The sequence below is a fragment of the Narcine bancroftii genome, chromosome 2, assembly GCF_036971445.1.
Source record: "Narcine bancroftii isolate sNarBan1 chromosome 2, sNarBan1.hap1, whole genome shotgun sequence".
NCBI classification, from domain to species: domain Eukaryota; kingdom Metazoa; phylum Chordata; class Chondrichthyes; order Torpediniformes; family Narcinidae; genus Narcine; species Narcine bancroftii.
The window spans coordinates 47,242,835-47,269,188 of record NC_091470.1 but is presented as its reverse complement, the minus strand read 5'-3'; the positions used below and the strand labels follow the sequence as shown (position 1 = coordinate 47,269,188).

At 42.2% G+C, this 26,354-nt stretch overlaps 1 protein-coding gene across 7 annotated transcripts in view; it reads right to left on the bottom strand.

Moving 5' to 3' along the window:
• Positions 1–462: 462 nt before the first annotated feature.
• The window catches only part of LOC138753496 (5'-3' exonuclease PLD3-like), a 62,802-nt gene continuing 36,910 nt past the window's right edge, over positions 463–26,354 (bottom strand). For 5 of the 7 annotated variants that reach the window (XM_069916577.1, XM_069916576.1, XM_069916579.1 and 2 more), the window contains 8 exons: positions 24,906–25,089; positions 24,153–24,276; positions 10,647–10,774; positions 10,066–10,266; positions 3,549–3,688; positions 3,303–3,465; positions 2,886–2,982; positions 463–2,085 (listed from right to left, as the gene is read on the bottom strand). In XM_069916577.1, the coding sequence (XP_069772678.1) occupies positions 1,877–2,085; positions 2,886–2,982; positions 3,303–3,465; positions 3,549–3,688; positions 10,066–10,266; positions 10,647–10,774; positions 24,153–24,276; positions 24,906–25,089 (1,246 nt within the window). In that variant the 3' untranslated portion in view covers positions 463–1,876. The remainder of the gene's footprint in view (positions 2,086–2,885; positions 2,983–3,302; positions 3,466–3,548; positions 3,689–10,065; positions 10,267–10,646; positions 10,775–24,152; positions 24,277–24,905; positions 25,090–26,354) is intronic. The other 2 variants (XM_069916581.1, XM_069916582.1) reach the window with 2 other exon arrangements.

The window sequence follows — 26,354 nt, the reverse complement described above, 5'->3', positions numbered from 1 at the left end:
ATTGTTTTGCCGACTAGACAAAATTTGAATTTGGCTCAAATATATTGTATGGGATTCAACTGAGCTATAAAGCAATTGATTATATATAATATAAAGAGCAGTCGAGGCAGAAACGCTCTTTTAAATGTGTCAAGTTTAGTTTTCAGAATGGAGAATGGCATGTTTCCACTCAGTTGCAAGTGAGTGGAATGTCTTATGTGCATTTTAATTTAATTTTTCCGACCTGTGGCCATTGCACATCTTCTTGACTGTGAGGTCATAGTGAAGTTACAGGGATATCCAAAAGCAATGGAAGATCAGATTCTGCAGCACAGGCTAATAAATATACGCACATGTAAACCCTCTCTCTTACATTCACACCTGGCAGAACACACAGCAGGGCATACATACATACATACATACATACATGTAGCAGGGGATACACAGCAGAACACTGTAGAGTGCATCAAAAGAATCAAAGACTTGTTGATCCAAATCAAGGCTTTTATTAACTAGAAGACTGGAGCGTATCACATGTAGGTCGACCAGTCCAGAATGACCTGGTCTGGCTAGGAGCAACCCTTTAAGACCTGCTAGTGGGCATGGCTACACTCTCAGCCAATCAAATTATTATCTAAATCTTGTTCCCATCTTTCTTTTGAATTTAACAAACCTATTTTAGGTGCTTGTTCTTGTAATAAGGTATATGCTATTGAAATAATTTTTTATTGTTCCAAATATTAAAAAAAGGATGATCTTTTGGAAAAATTAATAGAGGATTAATTAATGGTGTTTTTAATGGAAGAAGATCTCTGTATTTTTCAAAGAATATGCAGCCCAATTATACTCTTTTGGTACAATTTCTTCAATTTTACTTAATTCAATTTCCACCCAAGATGGGTGGAAATCACAGTCATCCTACACTACAATCTGTACATATACACATTGGTGATAGAATATGTACTATTACAAACACACATAAGCATTCATAGGCACACTGAAGCAACTAACACACAGGGACTCAAAATTTTGTTGCATCCTTTCACATTCCCCCATCTGATCCTTCCCTCCTTCAGTTTCCCTGGCTGCCATCTTTCCCATATCTTTTCAGTTCCCTTAGATGCCTATCTACTTTCCCATTTGACCCTCACTTTTTCACTGAAATTCAAGCACACTCCCTCCTGATCCCTGCCTTTCCCAACCCTTCAGCTGTGAGCGATCTCTCCAAGGGTGTAGTATCAACCAGCCATTGCCACCTACGTGTTCCCAAGAGCTATCCCCAATTATCCAGTCACCTTTTCCCAAACTCTATCCCTGAATCTTATTCCAGCTGTCTCACCACATAAAGCTTGCTGACTAGCCTAGAACCACAGAATCCTCCCAGAAAATCTTAAAAGTATCTTCAACTACTTGCCCAATGCTGCCTAAGATTGGTCTTCCAGTGGTCCGTTGATAGGGTCCAACGTGCAATTTTCTGGGAGATAGAGGTAGATATACCTACAAAGATTGGAAGTATCTGACTTGGCTGATAAATCACTCAGAATGTGGAACAAGGTGCCAGTGGAAGTGGTGAATGCAAGCTCAATTTTAACATTTAAGAAGTATTTGGACAGGCACTTGGATGGAGAGCTATAGACTGGGTGCAGGTCAGTGGGACTAGGCAGAAAAATAGAAGGGCCTGTTTCTGTGCTGTAATATTTTATGGTTCTCTAATATACAAGAGCTTAATAACTCATGGATCCTCAGCCTCCTGCACTGCACTTTAACACCAGGAGACTTTGCCTCCCACACTCCTCCATCTCTTAGTTCCTCTGAATTTAAAAGGAGTGTGAAAGACAAATGTCTCCTGAGTTTAAAAGGTTCTTATTGTCTTTTATCATAAAGCACATGCAAAACATCATTTTAATCCATTATTTGTACATAAAACAGGATCTTTAAAATCATTCAAGGTTCTGGAATAGTTGGAATTCCAATCTCTTTGAAAGAGAGTCTTTAATTGATGGTGAACAGTATTGTTAGCCTCTTCTTTGGCTCGTGAAGTCTGATTTATTATCACACCCACACCAGTTGTAGAAGTGAAGTAGTCGAAAGACCAATTTGAAGTACCTGGAATATAATATTTTTAATGAATGAAAATATATTTGCACCTTGAAACAAAGAACAGACAGCGCCAGATTTGAACCCCAATCGCTGACAGTGTAACAGCTAACCACCACACTAACCGTGAGACTCTTAAATATTCATAAGCTGCAGCACTTAAATTAAACTTGAAGTCACCAGCAGAGTTTACACTATTTCCATCACTGTCACACTTTGTCTGCAGCATTTCAGTCTTCAAGATTTACTCCAGCAAGTCACCCAGACTATTATAGGAGCACTTTCTTCTTCTACAGCCCCTACCACCAAGGGCAAGAACAACAAAGCCTTAGAAACACCATAACTTCCAAATGACATGCATGCTACTTGGACATACACTCCCATCTAGTCCATGCTAATATCTGAGTACAAACACTATTAGACACCAATTTGGAAACCAATAATATTATTTTACAATAAAGAATATTGCATTTGGAATCCAATCACTTCAACAATGTAGGAATAAGACATGGAATTATTTCAAATCTAGCGTACCAAATTCAGGTTTGAATTTTTCTGAGTATTTAACTAATGTTTTCGCTTTTTAATGCATTTTAAAGTGTAGATACTGAGGATTGTTACCCATTGTTTATTACAGTTAAGTGTTACTTGTGCTTTATTTCAATCAAACCTAACAACATGATTACATGAATATTATCCTTAACTATTTTTGTTATTGAGTTACTGTAGAATGCTTTATTATACTATTTGCTTTTTTTCCCATTTATTGATGGTTAAGATAAAATCTTTGGAAAAAGGATTGTTCTTACCTATATATGCAATATTTTCTGTTACGAAGTATTTGGAATGACTTATTCTTGCATATGGAATGTTGCTAAACTTCCCAATAGGAACAATGAAAAGCTTCTACAAAAGGATATTTATATTATATTATATTTTTTGCAAATTATGCATAAAACAATCAAAGCCTAGTGCAACTTCAAGAAAATCTTCAGAAATAATTACATATCCATACAATGTTAATTTTTGAGAAATGAAGTTCAAATATTCTGCACTACAACATCCTAAATATTTCATCAGCCTTTGGATTAAATTGATCGACCTTGTTTCAGAGGATGAGTTATTTATTTAAAAATAATTCTTAATTTGTCATCCCATTAACAAATAAACTGAATGAATACATTATTGAGGCAGGTAGTAACTTTTTAATAAAATATATTAGTCACCACATCAAAATGGACTTTCTTGATGTTCCTTAGAGCCTGCAATGACTGGAGATAAGCCAGCATGGATTTATCTGAATGCTTCCAGTAACCAACCAACAATCTGATGCAAACATGACGCTCAATAGCTGCTCTCCTCAGTGAGTCATCAATAGGTGGCCAGTATCTATATGAGAAAGCAAGATTTATGATCATATATAGGATTTTAATTATATGAACACTGATTTGCTAGTAATTAATGTTACTTACAGTACATGTTCTAGAAAACGTGATGTTGGAAAATATTCCATGACAGAAATGTACAAAAACTGCTTTGCAGCATTAATGCCACTGAGAATAGCGTCAAGGTCAGTCGTCCGGCCTTTTGGGCACATCTTTGGAGGAGAACTCTAGATAAATCAACAATTTCAGTTAGTACCTGAAACGTTTTCTTAAATTCCAATTTCAATTCAGTGACTGTTCATTGTTATTTAGAATTGGTCTCTAGTTTCTGTGCAACATGGATGGATGTTGCTCCAATAGTCATGGTGCACCAATTATAAATTACATCCTTGATCATGTTTTAAATACATCTCCTTGGATGAATGAATCCCACTGAGAAACAATAAAAAGCTTCACCATTTTGACCTGCAAAATTACACTAGTTATCAGTGCTCCTCAATATTCCTCGATAAATGAAAGCAAAATGAAGAAAAGGGGGAAGAGCAATATGAACAGGGTAAGAAGAAAAAAGAGGGAGGAAGAACTGGAGATAAAGTTGGGAAGCAAAGGAAAAGGAGTGAATTGCAAAAAAAAAGGAAAAGAAATAGAAGTGGAAATTGAAGGGGTGCAGAAAACAAGAGTGAGGAGATGAGGGAAGATAAATGGGGGAATAGAGAAGGAAACACTGGAGGAATTGAGATAGAATAAAATGAATGAAACAGTAAAGGACACTATAAATGGGACCAAAGCTCTATATTTCAGAACAGTCTGCAACAGTTTGTGATCAACATGGTGGATATGGTGATTCAGATTGATGAGAGTGGGAATGGCACAACCATAATCTTTTTCAGAGATCTCTGTAGTTTACAAAGAATACGCAGCCCAAAACAGCAATATGATCCAACTAGTCTGCCCTTGCTGATGTTCACATGGCAACCAGACTGCTTCTCTCCATAATTGCCTCTTAATCCAACATTCCTTTATTGTCATGAACTAATGCACAAAAATGTAATAATACAAAGGGTACATCAACATTTCCCTGCCGTAAAGGCATACAAAGAGGTGCCACTAGCATTGCCCGGCACTCCCAACAAAAGAGAAAAGGAAGCAAAAGAGAGTTCCTTCAGAGACACCGAATATCCGTGGAATTACCTCCAACACTCCCCTAGCCCTTCAGCCACACGGTCTCCGGTTCAATCCATTGGAAAACCAAAGCTTCCAGATCCAAACTAATGATGAAATCAGGAATCTTTCAGTGGCTGAGGCCCCTTCATCAGTTCTCATCTCAAAAACTGGTCCCTATACCAGTCTCCAACAACACACAGCCTGGTTTGTCCTTCAGCCACCACTCTCCATCAGCTCGCTGTGTGGGTCTTTCTACCGCTGAGCCCCTCACTGGTCTGCAGCTGTGGTCACTTCTCCTGTAGGCTCATCTCCCAGCTTCTTCTCCTCAGCAGGGTATGTTCTCCCAGTCTAGTCCACTACACCCTTTTGCCAATCCCCAAGAGCCCACAACATATTGTTATCCACTGCAAAGCATGAGCTTGGGCATAGACTCCACGGTTTCCAAGATGTTTTTAAAAAATCCATTGGCCTCTTTAACAGGCTGTTTAAAGCCTATACAGGGGCCATCAGCATGACTATTGAGCAGTAGAACACCACAGAGGAGTGCTGTGTCTCTGGTCCCCACTCTCCTATGTCCACACCAGTGGTTAGACAACCATTACAGCAGTTCCAACAGCGCCTCCATTTTGAACATCTAAACCATCTCAGGCTTCCTACGTTCCTGGGAAAATATTCTGCCTATTGGGCAAGAAGTTACTGACAGAATTTATGGATCCTAAATCTGTTGCTTAGAAATGTAAATCTTTGGAACGTCTGCCAAGGTAAGGCTAGCCAGCATTGCATTACCTCAAACAGACATGGAAAGGATTCAGCTTTTTAATTGTTTTCTCTGACTTGTGACTAAAGTTCTGTGCTTAGTCCTTTGGTAAAATGTTTTACTCAGCATATCCATTGATCAGGCAGATTTAGTAAACTAGCTTCAATGAAAGCTTTAAAAGTTTTCCCAGAGAATTTTGAAAGGTGACTTGACCCAGCAGGCCTAATAGATTAAGAATTTGTGCAAAATTGGGTCACCACATTTTTTTTTTCCCACAGGTCTAAACCACCTCTGCCTTCCAACATACCAAAATTATTTCTCAACTTGCATAAAACAATTGTTCTTAGTGTCAGAGGCTGCAAAAACAGAAGTCTATATTTATAACAATTCTTTCTTGTCCCGTTTGTGGAATTCTAAAGAATTTTACAATCAATAAAATACTTAGAAAATTCAGATGCTGTTGCAAAGTGGGAAATGCAGCTAATGTGCAACAATAAGTTCCCCCACCTCTAAAAAAAACTCAACTGTGTTATTAACCAAGTTATCAATTTTCTTTTCAAGCAATATTGTGAGCAGAGTATTTTTGGCCAAAATATTTAGATAATTCTTCATGCTGTTTTTCAAAGTGATTCCATGGGTCTCTATCGCAAAGCAGTTCTGCTCTGTTTTATCCATGCGAGACACAAATTCTTCATTGTTAGGGCCAGAGTTTATTCTTTTCATTCTGTTAGTCAACTTTAATTGGGATTTATTCCAAAAGGTGATTTACGGCTACAGAAGCAGGATTTAACTCCTTTTTTTCCACAAGAGCTTCACATATTAGCCCCTCAATCAAGGAAGCTACTGTTAAACCTCACACCTTCAACAGATACATTCAGTACAGGATTTACAGCTATACTTACAAAGTGAAGCACAGAGTAAAGACAATCAGGAAAAGGTGCAGTAAGCTAGCCTTAGATACACCCCTTAGTTATGCACCTTTCACGACATCTGTATTTTACAAAAAGATGTATCTCAAGCACCAAGACTTTATAGAATATGGACTAAGAAAGGCCCGAGGACTCATTCCGATATTTTTTCTTTGGCTTGGCTTCGCGGACGAAGATTTAGGGAGGGGTAATGTCCACGTCAGCTGCAGGCTCGTTTGTGGCCGACAAGTCCGATGCAGGACAGGCAGACACGGTTGCAGTGGTTGCAAGGGAAAATTGGTTGGTTGGGATTGGGTGTTGGGTTTTTCCTCCTTTGTCTTTTGTCAGTGAGGTGGGCTCTGCGGTCTTCTTCAAAGGAGGTTGCTGCCCGCCGAACTGTGAGGCGCCAAGATGCACGGTTTGAGGCGATATCAGCCCACTGGCGGTGGTCAATGTGGCAGGCACCAAGAGATTTCTTTAGGCAGTCCTTGTACCTTTTCTTTGGTGCACCTCTGTCTCGGTGGCCAGTGGAGAGCTCGCCATATAACACGATCTTGGGAAGGCGATGGTCCTCCATTCTGGAGACGTGACCTACCCAGTGCAGTTGGATCTTCAGCAGCATGGATTCGATGCTGTCGGCCTCTGCCATCTCGAGTACTTCGATGTTGGAGATGAAGTCGCTCCAATGAATGTTGAGGATGGAGCGGAGACAACGCTGGTGGAAGCGTTCTAGGAGCTGTAGGTGATGCCGGTAGAGGACCCATGATTCGGAGCCGAACAGGAGTGTGGGTATGACAATGGCTCTGTATACACTAATCTTTGTGAGGTTTTTCAGTTGGTTGTTTTTCCAGACTCTTTTGTGTAGTCTTCCAAAGGCACTATTTGCCTTGGCGAGACTGTTGTCTATCTCGTTGTCGATCCTTGCATCCAATGAAGTGGTGCAGCCGAGATAGGTAAACTGGTTGACCGTTTTGAGTTTTGTGTGCCCGATGGAGATGTGGGGGGGCTGGTAGTCATGGTGGGGAGCTGGCTGATGAAGGACCTCAGTTTTCTTCAGGCTGACTTCCAGGCCAAACATTTTGGCAGTTTCCGCAAAACAGGACGTCAAGCGCTGAAGAGCTGGCTCTGAATGGGAAACTAAAGCGGCATCATCTGCAAAGAGTAGTTCATGGACAAGTTGCTCTTGTGTCTTGGTGTGACCTTGCAGGCGCCTCAGATTGAAGAGACTGCCATCCGTGCGGTACCGGATGTAAACAGCGTCTTCATTGTTGAGGTCTTTCATGGCTTGTTTCAGCATCATGCTGAAGAAGATTGAAAAGTGGGTTGGTGCGAGAACGCAGCCTTGCTTCACGCCATTATTAATGGAGAAGGGTTCAGAGAGCTCATTGCTGTATCTGACCCGACCTTGTTGGTTTTTGTGCAGTTGGATAACCATGTTGAGGAACTTTGGGGGGCATTTGAGGCGCTCTAGTATTTGCCAAAGCCCTTTCCTACTCACGGTGTCGAAGGCTTTGATGAGGTCAACAAAGGTGATGTAGAGTCCTTTGTTTTGTTCTCTGCACTTTTCTTGGAGCTGTCTGAGGGCAAGGACCATGTCAGTAGTTCCTCTGTTTGCGTGAAAGCCGCACTGTGATTCTGGGAGAACATTTTCGGCGACACTAGGTATTATTCTATTTAGGAGAATCCTAGCGAAGATTTTGCTTGCAATGGAGAGCAGCATGATTCCCCTGTAGTTTGAGCAGTCTGATTTCTCCCCTTTGTTTTTGTACAGGGTGATGATGATGGCATCACGAAGGTCCTGAGGCAGCTTTCCTTGGTCCCAGCAGAGTTTGAAAAACTTATGCAGTTTGGCATGCAGAGTTTTGCCGCCAGCCTTCCAGACCTCTGGGGGGATTTCATCCATACCTGCTGCTTTGCCACTTTTCAGTTGTTCAATTGCCTTATATGTCTCTTCCCAGATGAGGACCTCATCCAGCTCTAGCCTTAAGGGCTGTTGAAGGAGCTGGAGCAGGGCGGATTCTTGGATTGAGCGGTTGGCACTGAAAAGAGATTGGAAGTGTTCTGACCATCGGTTGAGGATAGAGATCTTGTCGCTGAGGAGGACTTTGCCGTCTGAGCTGCACAGCGGGATTTGGACTTGGGGTGAGGGGCCGTACACAGCCTTTAGAGCCTCGTAAAAACCCCTGAAGTTGCCAATGTCCGCGCTGAGCTGGGTTCGTTTGACAAGGCTAGTCCACCACTCATTTTGGATCTCCCGGAGTTTGCTCTGAAGATGGCTGCATGTGCGACAGAAGGCTAGTTTCTTCTCTGGCCAGGATGGCTTTACAAGGTGAGCCTGGTGGGCAGCTCGCTTCTTTCCCCAGCAGCTCCTGGATTTTCTGGTTGTTTTCGTCTAACCAGTCCTTGTTTTTCCTGGAGGAGAAGCCCAGTACCTCTTCAGTGGATTGCAGTATGGCAGACTTCAGCTGATCCCAGAGGGTTTCAGGGGACGAGTCCGTGAGGCGGATTGCATCCTCGAGCTTTGCTTTGAGGTTTGCCTGGAAGTTTCCTCTCACTTCGTCTGACTGCAAGTTTCCAACATTGAACCTCTTTCTGGGGGCTTTACTGTTCCTGGACTTTGGCTTGAAGTGAAGGTTTGGCTTGCAGCGAACCAGCCGGTGGTCAGTGTGGCATTCCGTGCTGGGCATGACCTTGGTGTGGAGCACATCTTGTTTGTCTCTTTCTCGCACCAAGACGTAGTCCAGGAGGTGCCAGTGTTTGGATCGGGGATGCATCCAGGTAGTCTTCAGGCTGTCCCTCTGCTGAAAAAGGGTGTTTGTAATGACAAGCCACTGTTCTGCGCAGAGCTCCAACAGGAGGCGCCCGTTGTCGTTGCACTTGCCAAAACCATGCTTGCCCAGGATTCCTGGCCAGGTCTCTGAGTCTTTGCCGACGCGAGCGTTGAAGTCGCCAAGGATGACAACCTTGTCGGCTGTAGGGGTGTGTTGAATGAGGTTGCACAGATCAGTGTAGAACTTGTCCTTTTCTGCTTGTTCCGCCTGGAGGGTTGGAGCATAGACACTGATGAGGGTGATGCGACGCTTGTTTTGAAGGGGGAGTCGCATGGACATGATCCGGTCCGAGTGGCCTGTCGGGAGGTTTTTGAGTTTGGAGGCAATGGAGTTCTTGACCATGAAGCCTACACCAGATAGGCGTCGTTCATCCATAGGCTTGCCAGACCAGTAGAGCGTGTAGCCCACACCGCGTTCTTGGAAGCTGCCTACATCTGCAACGCGAACTTCACTGAGAGCAGCTATGTCGATGTCAAGTCTGAGGAGTTCATGTGCGATGAGGGCAGACCGACGTTCAGGTCGGTGGCTGTCAGCCTTATCTAGCATGGTTCTGATGTTCCAGCATGCTAGCTTGAGTTTGTGAGCATCTTTTGAGGGGGAGGACGAGGAGGGGGAGGACGTGGACATGTCCTCGGGCCTGCGCAAAGGAGCTTTTAGGTGGAGTGCAGTGTGCGCAGTACTGGCCCCACCCTTTACACCCATGGTTCGTGTGCCGTGGCCAAGCAAGCTGGGATGTGGCAGTGAGGTCCTTGGGTCGTAGGTTTTATATCGGAGTGGCCTTCTCCTATGCAGGTTTCTTACCCGGGCTGGAGGGGCCTGCCTCCCGATATAGCAGTTGAAAAAATATACCTTCAAGTCACTTGTTAATATGAGACCAATCCCTTCCATTTCACCAGTTGTTTTGTCCATTAACTTCATTAAAATAAAAATGTATATCAACTCACTGAAAAGTACGTCTTGGCAGCAGTTCCATTCAGATTTACATCAAGAGGCGTTTCTTTATTAAACTTTGTGGAATAAGAAGATGGCCATGGTGTGGGAATGGTGGCATTTGGCAGTCCAAGACTCCAATACGCTTCAAATATTTTGGCAAAATCTTTGGCTAAGCAACTGCAATTGTAAATCACAGCCCCCAATTCCTTGACCTAGAAAAGAGATAGCAATTACTATTTTGGATAATGTACTTAAGAAGTCAGATCTCCCTTATAATTACAGATTTAGTTTTACAATATTTCCGCTGATAGTTGACTTTTATATTTTAGATGTTCTGAGATCTGCTTTACATGAGGAGTCCAGAATGGGATAATAATCATCAGTCTGATTCAAAAGACATCAATGCATTGTCAGATTGAGGTTTTCCTTCACATTTGAAATATTAAGTTGTTTTACTATGTCACAATTAATATGAATTGTTAAAATATTGATGCATTTATGTTCCTATACTGCAGGGAACTGACAATGAAAGTTGATTTTCAAATCTTTTTACTTTTTCAGGAAGGCTTTACAACAGAATAGTTTTGCTTACCTGAGTTAGAGCTCTCCAATCCATATTAGCACTCCCAATATAAACATGTTTGTTATCAACGATCCACTGTTTTGAATGAAGCACACCACTCGTTAGTTTTTGAAAATCCACTTTCCTGACGTGGATTCCTGTAATTTAAAATATTTATTTCAAATGTGGAGCATTAGTTCCAATGTTGCATGATTTTATTTTAAAATTGTATTGGACAAAAACAATGGCTAAAATGTTTGAAAAGAAGTTTCCTTTATGTTAGGATCAGACAATGTAGAAAATAATCAGAAGATAAATGGGTGTCTGTGGAAAGAGAAACAAAGTTAAAATTTCAGGTTGATGATTATTCATCCATATTATTGTTGTTAATTAATTACTGTTCAGCTCTATTTTTGCCCATTCCATACTATTTCTTAATTCAACAGTTTAAGAAAATTGCTCTCCAAATAAATTGCCATAAAAGCTACCAAATTATATTGTAGCAGAAAGAAAGATGTGTACAGATGTGTGGCCAGGCACAATTCCAAATCCATCTACAAGTTTGCCGATGACACCGCAGTTGTCGGCAGAAATCACAAATGACACTGAGGAAGCGTACAGGAAGGAGATACTTCAGCTCTTTGAATGGTGTAATGTCAACAACCATGTGCTCAATGTCAATGAAACCAAGGAGATGATTGTGGACTTCAGGAGGAAGTTAGGGGAGCACAACCCAGTCCTCATCGAGGGCTCAATAGTGGAGAGGGTCAAGAACTTCAAATTCCTGGGTGTCACCACCTCCGAGGATCTGTCCTGGTGCTCCAAGTTGATGCAATCACAAAGGCTCACCAGCGGCTTTACTTTGTGAGATGTCTGAGGAGATTCGGTATGTCACTGAAGACTCTCGTAAGCTTCTACAGGTAGACCGTGGAGAGCATTCTGGTTGGTTGCATCACTGCCTGGTATGGAGCCGCTAATTCTCAAGACAAGAATAAACTCCAGAGGGTTGTTAACTCGGCCTGCGACATCACAGACACCAGACTTCACTCCATCGAGGACATCTATATGAGGCAGTGTCTTAAAAAAGTAGCCTCTATCCTCAAAGACCTCCACCACCCAGGCCATGCCCTCTTCACTCTGGTACTATTGGTGAAAAGGTGCAGGAGCCCAAAGACGAGCAGCCAGAGGCACAAGGACAACTTCTTCCCCACTGCCATCAGATTTCTGAATACACTGCCTCACTTTTCGTGCACTATTATTTTTATTGTAATGTCGTAAGATGGTTACAATATGTATGTTTGCTGCATGACGCTGCTGCAAAGCTCGAATGACATGACAATAAATCCTGACTCTGATTCTGAGATGCCATAACCTTTCAGAACAAGGATCGCAGAAGAAATGTTTAGATGTTGCTTGCTCTATGAATTGTCCTACATCTCCAATAAATAAATAAACTAATCAGCACAAATATATGACTTTATTGACTCCACGTTCACATTGGTTCCAGCCTCCATAAACCTTGTCATAATTATCAGAAAGAGTTTGCGACTATAAATTGTCCTTAACTTAGGAGGTAAAAAATTGGTAATTACGAAGTCAATGGCAACAGTGTCATTTTATCTTGCAAGGAAAATGGAGGATAATGAATTTTACATCAAATAAAGTTTTGTTGTGAATGCACATTTAGAAAATATAGCAACTAGTTTTGCAGAGCAAGATAACACAAATAGTCAGGCAATAATCAGTTATTGACCAGGATGCTTTTTGATGTCCGTCTGAGGGAGCAGACTTGGCATCAGTTTAGTATCTCATCCAAAGGCACCACATTTGTCATTGCAGCATTTTCCACAGCCTGGTACTGGAGTGCTCAGCTTGGATTCCTGGGTTCAGGTCTTAGGAACAGGATATGGCTTTCAACTTTCTCATCCTGAGATCACAGAATATTCTGCCCATAAATCCATTCCCTAGATCACCATTCATTCTACATTCCACATGCATGCAATGCTTGGAATCCGTTTCTTCTGAACATTTTTTAAATATCTGAAATCCATTTGATCCCCATCCTTCACCCATACCCCAAAGACCAGGTAATATAAGCATGTAACATGATTTCAGCTGAGACTAACTCCTTGTGAATGACTCTTTCTGGCCTCTTGCCCTGTCTATTTATTAATATCTGTTGGCATAATGATGACTCAGTTTTACCACTGTGGTGATATGTAAATACACCACTAGGTCACCAGGGTCATCCCGGTGACCTTGTATATAAAGCAGTCTAGAGCTACAGTCTAGCCTTCCAGGTTTGTCTTACAGAGACAAGACCTCTTAGTGTACATATTAGTTTATTAAAGCTCTCTTATACTCACACTGCTGTTCTGGTTATTGTCAAAACAATTTAATAAACTAATATGATAGAAGCTGCTTCTGCTCCAACGCGCATTCGCGACCACCTGGAGACTCTTCCTGAGGAATGGAATCCGGGGACGACTCGCACCCATGTGCTTCCGAGGACAGAGATGGCGAGGAACCGCTGTACTGAAATCATGGTGGAATGCAGGGAAGTCCACAGAAGTATGATAGGGCAGGTAAGAAAAGGCCAAGAGCCCTGCCTGCCCGTGGGTTCGCCAGTACAGGCACCGCCGACTCTAAACCCCGGTCCAATCAGAAAGTGGCCACTACAAGTGCGGGTGGAAGGATCTCCACAAGTCGTGCTCCCGATCGCTACGTATGTGCAGAATTCCCAACCACTCCAGAGCCAGGGAAAGCAGACACCGCTACCGTCACTCCCCCAGCAGCAGCTCCCAGTACCCCAGGGTCCACCCTTGCTACACCTAAGGGACCAGAGACTGCGGCTTAGCCATGTGCTGTGACCAGACAGGCTGGAATTCGACCCCAGAAATCCCGGACCCGGCACACACTTTGGTCGCTGGCAGAGATGCTCTCTGAATTACGTGGAGGGTGCTGAGGCATCGGATAAAGAGCTATTAATGCTGCTGTTAGCCCAGCTGGGAGACCACCCTTACTCCCTTATACAGGATGCCAGGTCCAACCAAGAGGCAATGAGCATTTTACAGAGGCATTACAGTAAGGGGCATAGTGAATTCCACCTCCCAGTACAGACTCATGACCAGGTCACAACAAGTAGGGGAGTCTGCCACAGACTTTATACTCTCTCTGCAAGACCTGGCGAGAGGCTGCAATTTTAAAGCAGTATCAGCTCAGGAGTATGCGGAGGACCTTATTAGGGACAGAATTGTTGTGGGGATACGGTCCACTGAGACGAGATATCGATTGCTGGAGAAAGAAATGGTGGGGCTAGATGAGGCAGAGACTATTGCAGAAGCTTTAGAAAGCACCAAGAAAGAATTGGAGGAGTACTCACAGGACCCTGGGGCTGGGACAAAAGTCACACTGCCGGACTCTCTAGCCCCACGAAAAGAAAAGTATGCTGCCTCACAGGAATCCACAGCAGCAGCACACCTTGAGGGTCCCAAGTGCTTTTTCTGTGGGTAAAGAAAGCACCCCAGAGCCCTCTGCCCTGCCAGAGAAAATGTCTGTTCCAACTGTGAAAGCCTCAAGGCTACAGCCAAGGCCCATTCTCATGCTAATGAGAGGTGGGAAAGAAGAATGCCATGTGCAGCCGGCCATCTTGGACAAATGCTACAGAGCAGAGGACAAATCTTCAGGAGATGAATATGACCCAAGTACTATTGGATGGAAAGAGACAAAGGACACGCCAGACTTACTTCCCTACGCATGAATCAAGCGAGTCCACACAATTTATCTGACGCCACTGTATGCATCAAAATTAATGATGTGAGGGTAAATTGCTTAATAGATAGTGGAAGCACTGAAAGTTTTATTGACCAGGGGGTAGTCAACCGCCTTGCCCTCCCCAAATGCCCGAGTGAGCACCAGATCCTGTTAGCAGCCAGCAGCCTTGCGGCTGAGGTAAAACAGTTTTGCAGGGTTACTCTAGGAATCCAGGGCACAAAATATGAAGGGTTCAAATTACTAGTACTCCCTCACCTCTGTGTCCCCGGTACTACTGGGGTTAGATTTTCAGTGCCAGTTAGAAAACATTACAATAGTGCACAACAGGTCCTCACTCCCCACTACGCCTTACGAAGAAACAACACTGCACCCTGTCTGTCCTGAACATAGAACCCCCTCCGCTGTTCACACATCTGACCCCCAGAATGCACACCAATAGCCACAAAGAGCAGGAGGTACAGCCCGAGGGAAAGAGCCTTCATTAGGACAGAGGTCTGCAGGCTACTACAGGAGGGCATCATAGAGCAGAGCACCAGACCCTGGAGAGCCCAGGTGGTTGTAGTAAAGTCAGGAAAAAAACTGCGCATGGTAGTGGATTACAGCCAGACAATCAACAAATTTACACAACTAGATGCCTACCCCCTGCCACGCATAGCAGACATGGTCAACAACATTGCGCAGTGTAAGGTATTCTCCACCATAGACCTGAAGGCAGCATACCACCAACTGCCCATTAGAAACAGCGATCGCATTTACACGGCATTTGAGGCAGACGGCAGGCTATATCAATTTCTGTGACTTCCCTTCGGTGTCACCAATGGAGTGTCCCTGTTTTAGAGAGAAATGGACAGAATAGTAGATGAGTTCCAACTGAACGCGGTGTTCGCCTACTTAGACAACGTGACAATATGTGGCCACACTCAGGAGGATCATGACATGAATTTAAAACGCTTCTTTCAGGCAGCCGAGGAAAGGAACCTAACATACAACAGGGACAAATGCGTCTTTAGTGCCAGGAAGTTGCAAATCCTGGGCTAAATAGTGCAGAACGGGAATTCACCCCAGATCCAGCCCGTATGCGCCCTCTCCTAGACCTCACAGTGCCACACACACTGAAAGCACTAAAAAGGTATTTGGGGCTGTTCGCTTACTACGCCCAATGGATCCCCAACTACGCCGACAGGGCCCGCCCATTTATAAAAGCCTCAGTTTTCCCACTGTGCCCAGCAGCCACCAGAGCATTCAGGGACATTAGGGATCATATCGCTAAAGCTACCATGCGGTCCATAGATGAGTCGATCCCATTTCAAGTAGAAATGGATGCATCTGATGTGGCCACCCTAAACCAAGACGGACAACCGGTGGCCTTTTTCTCGCGAACCCTACAAGGGTCAGAAGTAAGACACTCAGCAGTAGAGAAGGAGGCCGTAGCTATTGTGGAAGCAGTAAGGCACTGGCGACATTATCTGGCATGCAAACACTTCACCCTCGTCACGGACCAATGGTCAGAACAGGGGGAGAATTAAGAACGACAAAATCCTGCACTGGCGGATAGAATTGTCTACATTTAACTACAACATTCTATACCGCCCGGGGGGCGTGGCAAGATGGCGTAGGGAACAGACGTGCCTTCCAGACCTCTCCTGACTCTGATTTATTGTTTTGTCTTTAAGTGCCCGTTAAAGTTCTTTTAAAAGTTTATAAATAATAAGAGGTGTTGGATTAGTGCCTAATGGTTTATATGCAAAAAAAAGGTAAAAGAAAATATCAACAGACTGTTAAAACACTACATTTTCTGAAATTGTCTGAGCCTACTTGTTTACAAGAAGTCAGGTCTCAACATAGAATGGATCCAGAGGAGGATGTGCAGAGTTCGGCATTGAAGCTTCGTTTTAAGCCGGTGAGGCTCTCTGAAGGTCCCACTCAACAGCTTTCAGAACAAGGGGCTGGACGGGTGCCAGTATTTCGCACGGTGGCCACTGCAGGTGTTGTTGCTGAGGCTTTGACAGTTGAATCAGCTGGGGCGCCACCAGCTGGAGAGTTAAAGAGTTGTCATTTGACTGCTATAGAGGTGGCGCTGCAAAATGCATCTTCAATTACAACGGTTTTTCCAGACATCGATTCAGTGAAGATGATTAAAGAGATTTGGCTTAAAGATAACCCTGATCTTCAGTCTCCTGGCATTGCTGGGGGGACTTTGAGAGGGATTTTTATACGAAGTCAAACTGCTAGAAAAGATACTAAATTAAGGGAAGGGACAGAAGATCCCGTGGTCTCTAAGGAACAGCAAGACCCCATTATGCCTGAATCTACTTCTGTTGAAATGTCTGTTAAGGATCTTGAAGATAAGATATAATCTGTATCGAGTCACTTAGCTAATTTTGTGAACCTGTTTATTTCCAAGATTAATGCGATGGCGGAAGTCATTAATGGAGCTTTTAAGCTTGAAACCATTGAAAGATTTGAAATGTGTGATCAAGGTTTAGTCGATGCACAGGATCAACTGCAAGATGAAAATAGAATAATTGAAACAATGCAGATCCAAAATAAAAATTTAGCAAAAAAGGTTGATTATTTGGAGAATCAATCTAGATGGAACAACGTGAAAATTGTTGGTTTGCCAGAAGGCATAGAAGGACCAGATCCAAGAAAAATATTTACTGAATGGATTCCACGAGTGTTAGGACAGGATAAATTCCCTGAAGGTTTAATACTGGAACGTGCTTATAGAGTTTTAAGAAGAAAATCTTTTTCAGGACAGAATCCAAGATCTGTTTTGATCCATTGTTTAAACTATTGTGACAGAGAGATAATTTTACGTATGGCTATTAGAAATGCCCAGCAAAATAGATCTCCTTTGATGGTTCAGAATAATCCTGTTTTCTTCTATCAAGATTTGAGTCAAGAAATTATGTTTCAACGACGCGAATTTAATTCTGTGAAAGAACGGTTGTGGAAAAAAAGACATAAGGGAACATTTAGGTATTCTGCAGTACTGAAGATTTTTTAGGATGGAAATTAGCCAAAGTTCTTTGACAATCCTAAAGAGGTTATGGACTTTGCTCAGTCTCTACCAATCATGCAGTTTCAGGAACGATGTAGTCCTTCAAGGTCTCCAAAGAGAGTAGAGATGTAAGGTGGGATCCAGTTTTTTTTAAAAGAAATGGAAGCAATGTTCATCGAAGTGGTAACGTTGATTTAAAAAAAATAAATCTTTTATATTTTTTTTGAGAAGAGTTTAAATAGTTTAAATAATGATGATAGTTTAATGAAATGGGAGTTGGGAGAGGGAACTGGGTGGGCACTAGTTTCCAGAAGTCATCAGCTACCTGTGAGTTATCTCACACCCAATATTTTGGGGGAGTTACCGCTTTGGGTGGTTTAAACAGGAGGAGGTAGTTGTGACCTCCGACCTGTTTTTTTTTCTTTTTAAGTTTTGGGTTAAGAAGTGAAGGTTTTTTTTATTATTATTTTTTAAAATAAATAATTTTTTTTAACTCTTTTTGTTTTCTGATTGTAATTGAGAGGGAATTAGGAGGTTTTTTTTCTCTCCTTTTTTTTCTCTTTTTTTTGGGTTTTTTTTTCTTTTTTCTTTCTTTTTTAAGAGGATGATGTCACAGAAGATAATAAGTCAAAAATTGAGGATGTTGAATTAGATGAAGAGGAAGATGAGGGGAAAGGTGATAAGAAGAAAAAGAAGAAAATTAAGTACAAATACATTGAGGGAGAAGAGTTTAATAAAATTAAGTTAATTTCGATAGAGAATTTTGAAGATGTTATAAATGAAGAATATGGAGAATTTTATAAGAGTTTGAACTTTTTTCTTTTTTTATATAAGGGGAGGGGAAGGGAATAAAAAGTTTATCTGATTGTTTTTCTAAGGGATGTTTTTGTTCTCTCGATGAATTATAAAGGAAACTTGGTATTAATGGAAATTCTGTATTTATGTATTATTAATTATGATTTTTTTGAATAACAGATATGTGGTTGATATATGATTTTAATATTTGAACTTAGTTTTAAAGTGGATTTCATTTGTTAAATACATGTATTATGTTTGATTTAAATATATGTTTAAGGGTATTATTTTAGTATTGATTTTTTTTTGTTGTTAAGTTTTATCCTATTTTTGTAAGTGGGATTTTTTTCTATTTTATTTACAGTATTGTTAATTAATTCTTCACTCTTTATTTTGGGGTGAAGGGTTGGACTAATTTTAAATTAGATGATTAATGTTGTGTTATAATTATTGGGGGGGTTAATTTGTGTAGTTTAATGATGTAGTATTCTAATTTTTATTATCTTATTTTTTATTATTTCTTTAAATGTAATTTTTATTTTATTCATGTCATAAAATTTTAAATAAAGTTTAAAAAAAAACATTCTATACCGCCCCAGGAGACTCAACGAGCCCCCGGACGCGCTGTTCAGAGGCACTTGTACCATCCTTAACCACATGTCCCAGTTGCAGAGCTTGCACAATGAGCTGGGCCACCCGGGGTCACTAGACTGTTTCACTTCATTAAAACCCAAAATCTCCCATTTTCAGTAGAGGAAGTGAGGTTAGTGAACAAGAGCTGCCCCATCTGTGCGGAATGCAAACCGCAATTTTACCGGCAGACAAAGCCACCCTGATAAAAACTACCAAACCTTTTGAGCGCCTCAGCCTCAATTTTAAAGGCCCTCTCCCATCCAATAATAGAAATGTCCATTTCCTAAACGTAATAGATGAATATTCCCATTTCCCCTTCGCAATGCCATGTTCTGATGGATCAGCAGCCACTGTTATAAAATGCCTCCAACCCATCTTCAGCATATTTGGGTACCCGAACTACATACACACAGACGGGTGCTGCATTCATGAGCACAGAAGTACAGCAGTACCTGCACGAGAGAGGGATTGCTACTAGCCGCACTACAAGTTAAAATCCCAGAGGGAATGGACAAGTTGAAAGGGAAAATGCTACTATCTGGAAAACGGTCCTCTTGACTTTAAAAACAAACGACCTACCTGTTACTAGTTGGCAAGAAGTGTTGCCAGAAGCCCTACATGCTATACGTTCTTTGTTGTGTACTGCCACTAACATGACCCCACATGACCGTATCTTTTCTTTCACAAGGAAACCCACGACGGGCACAGTGCTGCCTAAATGGATGATGACACTGGGACCTGTTCTCCTCTGGAAGCACTGCAGACCCCACAAAGCGGACCCAGTGGTGGATCAAGTGGAGTTGAGGCACGCGAACCCTCAGTACGCCTTCGTCACATTCCCAGATGGAAGAGAAGACTCGGTGGCCACCAGGGATCTCGAGTCAACCGGATGTACGAAACACACGGAGGAAACACAGATGTCTACGGATCAACAAGGAACGCAGCAGCAGTCACTAGAACAGTCGTCCATCCAGTCACCCCAGAGGACTATGCCACCCACCCTGGAAATCAGGATCCTGGGTATGCCCGCCGCACAAAATATCACCACCCTAGACTTGATGGCAGGACCTAATCCCATACAAGAGGATCCCCAGCCCACACGGCCACATGACCAACCAGTACTTCCCACTCCCACACCTCCACCAAGAAAGGCCGAAAGGCAGACCGCACTCCCCACCCCTATAACACTACCGAGGAGGTCCAGAAGGCAACGGAAGCCACAAAAAATTTTGGACTTATGAACTTACAAACAAGGGAAGGAGGACGGTGGGGGGGGGGGGGGGGGGGGGGGCAGGGGAAATAACAATTTTTTAAGGGGAGGTGAATGTGGTGATATGTAATTACACCACTAGGTCACCAGGGGTCATCCCAGTGACCTTGTACATAAAGCAGTCCAGAGCGACAGTCTAGCCTTCCAGGTTTGTCTTGCAGAGAGACAAGACCTCTTAGTGTACATATTAGTTTATTAGAGGTGTCTTATACTCGCACTGCTGGTGTGGTTATTGTCAATACAACCACTGCCCTTATAAACCCTCACCTTCCTTCCAGACCCTGTACTTATAAAGCACTTCACTCACTATTGGCCAACTCCAATGATGACATCATTAAACTTACTAACAAAGTCAGTGATGTAATGGTTTTGCAGAGAGTGAATGCCAATTCTACATTCTAATGCCTTCCTCTGGCTGAACATCTGGCCTTTGCATCCTAGACAATTGCTGGCATTGCCTCTGGAGATCTTTTCCAGTGCTGTCCAATCACATAGCCCACAACCACCCACCACCACACCCCTCCCCATTCAAGCACAATCCTTTTTACTATTTCATCAAAGCCCAATGTAAGCTTGAGGGATATCAATTCATCTTCCAACTAGGGCGTATTAAAGATCTGAGGGCTCACTAGTTTTGAAATTTACATTTTCAAATGCATATCTTTGTTGGCTACAGAGAAGGTGCCATATGTTTGAAGCACAGTAAATATGGTATGTTTATTCAAGGAGAATTTCTTCTACAGCTCTACAAGTTTATTGCGATTGATAGAAAAGCTATTTTAAAATTTCCTTAGAGACACGATTAACTTACACTTGGAAAGCCATAGATTGATCAAGGATTAATCAAGAAAAGCTGGTTGTGTTAAGGGGGAGATCATGCCTGACAAATAAATCAATTTTTTTGCAGATGTGACTAAATGTGTCAAAAAGGATAGTGTAGTTTATGTGACCAACATGGACTTTATAAGGACTTTGACTAGGTTCTACATGGGTACTATTCAAAAGATTTGAGTTCACATATTTCAGGCCAAATGGCCAAACTTGGAATGGAAATGGTTAGGTAAAATAAGGCAGGTAACATTGATTTACTGATCGATGATGGAATCCTTGTGGCTTGCTTTATACATTGATGACCTGAGCTTGAATGCAAGTGCAAGACATATGATTGGTAAGTTTATAGATGATACAAAAATTAGTGGTGGTGTTAATAATGTTGAGGTTAATCTTTGGTTAAAGAATAATAATGATGAGTTGGCAAGATGGGTAGTGATAAAAGTAAAACACAGAAATATTGGAAAAACTCAGCATTTACAACAATCACTGCATATGCAGACTTTAAGGTTTCACTCCAAGATGGGTTGTGATATGGGAGATTTATCCTAAAAATGATAGATGATTTATTTTAGGAAGACTAATAAGACAAGCTTATTTACAATGAATGGCAAAACTCTGGAAGGTATTGAGGAACAGTGTATATGAAAAGTCTAGAGTGGACATGCTCAAGGATTCCTGAAAGTGGCAGTGCAGGTGAACAAGGTGGTTAAGAAGGCAGAGAGAATTTTGTCTTTGTAAGATGGGTCAGAGAATTTAAGATCAGAGAGGTCCTGATTCATTTACACAAACAATAGTCAGGTTATGTGCTCTAGAAAAAGATGGTATTGCCTTGCTGAGGGTGTTGCCTGGGGTGAAATGTTTCTGTCAGTGTCAAATGAGACTGGATAGGGCTGGGTTTGTCTTTTTTGGATTGAAGGAATGGACCTACTATAAAATTATGAAAGGCTAAGGTCGAGTAGAAAGCGAAGCATTTTGCCTTAGCAGAAATGTTTCTAACCAGAGGACATAGGTTTTAGGGTAGGAGGAAGGAATTTTACTAAGGGGACTTGACAAAGATTTTTTTTCCCCATCCTGAAGGAAGGCAGGTACAATATCTCTCACATCAAGTATTTACCCAAGCACTTTAATCTTTTTCTTTGGCTTGGCTTCGTGGACGAAGATTTATGGAGGGGGTAAAAAGTCCACGTCAGCTGCAGGCTCGTTTGTGGCTGACAAGTCCGATGCGGGACAGGCAGACACGGTTGCAGCGGTTGCAGGGGAAAATTGGTTGGTTGGGTTTGGGTGTTGGGTTTTTCCTCCTTTGCCTTTTGTCAGTGAGGTGGGCTCTGCGGTCTTCTTCAAGAGAGGTTGCTGCCCGCCAAACTGTGAGGTGCCAAGATGCACGGTTTGAGGCGTTATCAGCCCACTGGCGGTGGTCAATGTGGCAGGCACCAAGAGATTTCTTTAGGCAGTCCTTGTACCTTTTCTTTGGTGCACCTCTGTCACGGTGGCCAGTGGAGAGCTCGCCATATAACACGATCTTGGGAAGGCGATGGTCCTCCATTCTGGAGACGTGACCCATCCAGCGCAGCTGGATCTTCAGCAGCGTGGACTCGATGCTGTCGACCTCTGCCATCTCGAGTACTTCAACGTTAGGGATGAAAGCGCTCAAATGGATATTGAGGATGGAGCGGAGACAACGCTGGTGGAAGCGTTCTAGGAGCCGTGGGTGGTGCCGGTAGAGGACCCATGATTCAGAGCCGAACAGGAGTGTGGGTATGACAACGGCTCTGTATACGCTTATCTTTGTGAGGTTTTTCAGTTGGTTGTTTTTCCAGACTCTTTTGTGTAGTCTTCCAAAGGCGCTATTTGCCTTGGCGAGTCTGTTGTCTATCTCATTGTCGATCCTTGCATCTGATGAAATGGTGCAGCCGAGATAGGTAAATCACTATGGTATGAAAGGCTACAGACCACTGCTGTAAACTGGGATTAGTATTGAGAGGTACTTTAGAATTGAATGACAAATTAAAAAAAATTCCATTTACCTTTTCTCTTGGCAAGCAGTTTTCCCCATCCACTTGGAAGAGACTGCTATGCTAGCAAAAAAAGCGCTGCTGCCAGAACTGTTATATGGAAGTCTTGCCACCGGTGAGGAACCGGGAGAGCAGGGAGTGGAGATAAAGCATTGCTTTGCAGGGTCCTACTGCCCAGTTCTATGTGACAGCTTCATACAAAATGGTCTGCAACTACAGATGTCTGTGACCAAGATGATGGAACCTCTGGTTGGCAGCATATTAAGAGGAGTTCCAGACTCTAGGGTAGCAGCAAACCAGCTCAGGGTACCAGAAATGGGAGAATACCCTGCATTAAGAAGGAGAAGCATGGGATATGACCCTACAGAGAAGGGCCCATACTGACTATGGTTGTGGACCAGCCAGTGGCTCAGTGAATGAAGGACCCACACAGGCTGCGAATGGTTGATGACTTGTGGACGAAGGACTCACACAGGCTGTGGGCTGCTGGAGACTGGGTCATGAGAACCAGGATTTGAGAAGGTTTCTGAAGGGCCTTGGGCATTGAAAGCTTCCTGGTTGTATTGGAGGTTTGGACCTGGAACTCCAGCTGCCATTGGTTTGATCAGTAGTCTGTCCAGATGCTGCAGGAGCATTGGAGGTGAATCCACGGATACCCAGTGAAGGGACTATCTTTTGCTTCTCTTTCTCTTATTTTTAGGAACACCGGGCAATGCTTGTCCAAGCCTTACAGCAGACAAAAGTTGAAGTATATCATGTAGATTATATTTTTTAAATATTATTTTGTGACAATAAAATTAACCTTGAACCTTGAGATTTATATTGTATGGGCTCAGCAGGGATGTCACCCAATCAGAAAGTTGGGAAGCATGCTTGTCCTTTGGCTTCCCTATTGAGTTAATCAGCAAGAGGCCAGACGATGCCACTGCCAGCTTCACAACCACACCAGTGCCGTAAACCAGGTCCTCCACCTGTCAACACTGACAGAACACTGCAATGGCACTTTCATGAAAATGGATGACTCAGGTTGTTCATCCATTTTTCCCATTTACAGAGGTTTAGTTTATTTTGACCAATTTCTGTTTCTTTATCGGAATCCAGTATTCTTTTAAACTAATTATAGGATTGTTGTATTTCGTAATACATCTGTAACAAACTTTCATTGACAAATTTTCACTGAGGCATAAAGGATGACAAGCATTGGTGGTTCTCACCTTTCTCTTTCAAGATTTCAAGGTCAGTAGAAAATTGATGTGGGAATTTCATTGAACTTGATACAATACGTACACTGACGCTCTTTAATGGCAATTTTCCCAGTTCTTCAAGTATGATTTCACCCTATAGCAGCACAAGTTAAAAAAAAGCACAGCAAGGTAAAGGTCATTTGGCCCTTTGATCAGATTGTATGTACTGTACTGGCAATACTGAGCTGACATATGGCAGAGAAGAGACATTAGCATTAAGACAGATGGAAGTAAGCTGCTTAAATTCATCACATTAATGGATCTCCTGAAAACATCTTTGTTTTTGCTTCCTTTGTAATAGCCAAGTTCCTCCACAGCAAAGGTCAAAAACCATTATAAAGTAATGTTTTATTTTGTTAAATGAGGATCAGAGAATATGTTGTTAATGCAACCTAGTGGTGGAATTATATTGTCATTCAGTATAGTTTTTAGACTGCTAATATAAAAGTACACTAGTCTAAAATTCTTTCATAAAGGGGTAATTATTTTTATGAGCGGCATAAAGGAATTTAATCCAAAACCCTATTATTAAGTGCAATTGGTCTCACGATGGATTACGGAAGATCAAAATTTGTTGGGGTAAGGATCTGCACTGACATTATGGATCTCAGTAAAATCAATTGAATTTTGACTTAATCTAATTTTATATTTCAATAAGGCTCAGGAACAATACCAGGTAATGAACACAGCCAGATACAAGCTGAACAAGAGCGATTTACTTACATATTTGGAGGTAGGATCAGTCACATTTATATCACTTCCAGTGAGAGTCCAATAGAATGAGGCAATGTCCAGGCTTCTATTTGCCATTTTAATTAGGTTTAACCAGGAGTTGTATATTGATTGATATTCTGTAGCATTTTCACCATAAACTAACCCATCAGGGACAGATTCTGCAAGAACAAATCTAGAAGAATGGTGGGGTTCACAGTTAAACACTCTGTGGCATTGAATGGTATTATCTAGAACAGGAATGACCAAGTCATGTGATAGTTTAAATGGGGCACCTCTGAGAAATGCACAGGAGAACATAGTAAAAAAAAATAAATTTATATTTCAATATTGATCATTCAAACAAAGCTTTTACCTACCACCTTCTGATATTCATGCAATATATTTACAAACACATTGTACCCAAACAGTCTTATGTTTTAGGCATTTATGCTTAACAGAGATTTTCCATTTACTTAACAATGAAATAAATTAACATAAAATCTTAACAGTCTGAATTGCTGGAACAAAATCAATGAATGCTTGGCACAGTGGAAAAAAGGTGCCCATTAGGCCTGTGCTTCAAACTCGACGTCAGCTCAATGAAGAGGGGTTGGGCACAGAGAATACTGTCAGCACCAAATCAAGCATGTGAACTTGAAGGGAGTACCAGATAATACTGTGAGGCTTCTAAACTTACACTTCAAAAGATTCCCCCTTCAATGTTGCGACTTTTACCAAGCAAGTTCTTGGAAGGTTTGTTTGACCTGCTGAAGACGTTCTTCAAGGGCTACCTATGCCTACTGTCTTGATGTCTGTTGGAGATAACCTGGTTCTAACAACCTGGCTGCTTTTCAGATGTATCCTTTCACCTGAATGAGCTAAACCTAGGGTTCAAAGGCTGAATGTGACTTCTATTCCCTGTACAGGAAATAAATGAATCCATGATGAAATCAAAATGAAATTTCTGGTTAAAAACAATACTGAAGCATGTATAGATACCTCACAATAAATAACCATTGACCATTATCTCACATAGCAGCTGAGGCCATTTCTCAAGGACTTAATTTTTTTATCCAGCACTTACTACGTCATTTGCAGCACTTGGAATGTGCACTTCAGGCCACTGACAATGCTAACTGAGTTTCAATTATTCACATAGCTGTCTCCTGACTGATGATGGCAGAAGGTGCCAAGTGCATTCTAGGTTCCAGAGGGGAAGCGTGGAACTAAAATTAAACAATGTACAAGAAAATAGAAGCAGGAGTAGAGCACTCAGCACCTAGGAGTCACGTGATGGAGTAGTGGTCGGTAGGAGAATACCAACCCTCTCCAGTGTGATAGTACAGATTCTATCACCAATGTGTATATGTACAGATTGTAGTGTAGGATGACTGTGATTGGCTGAGAGTGTAGCCACACCGACTGGCAGGTCTTAAAGGATTGCTCCTTGACAGACCA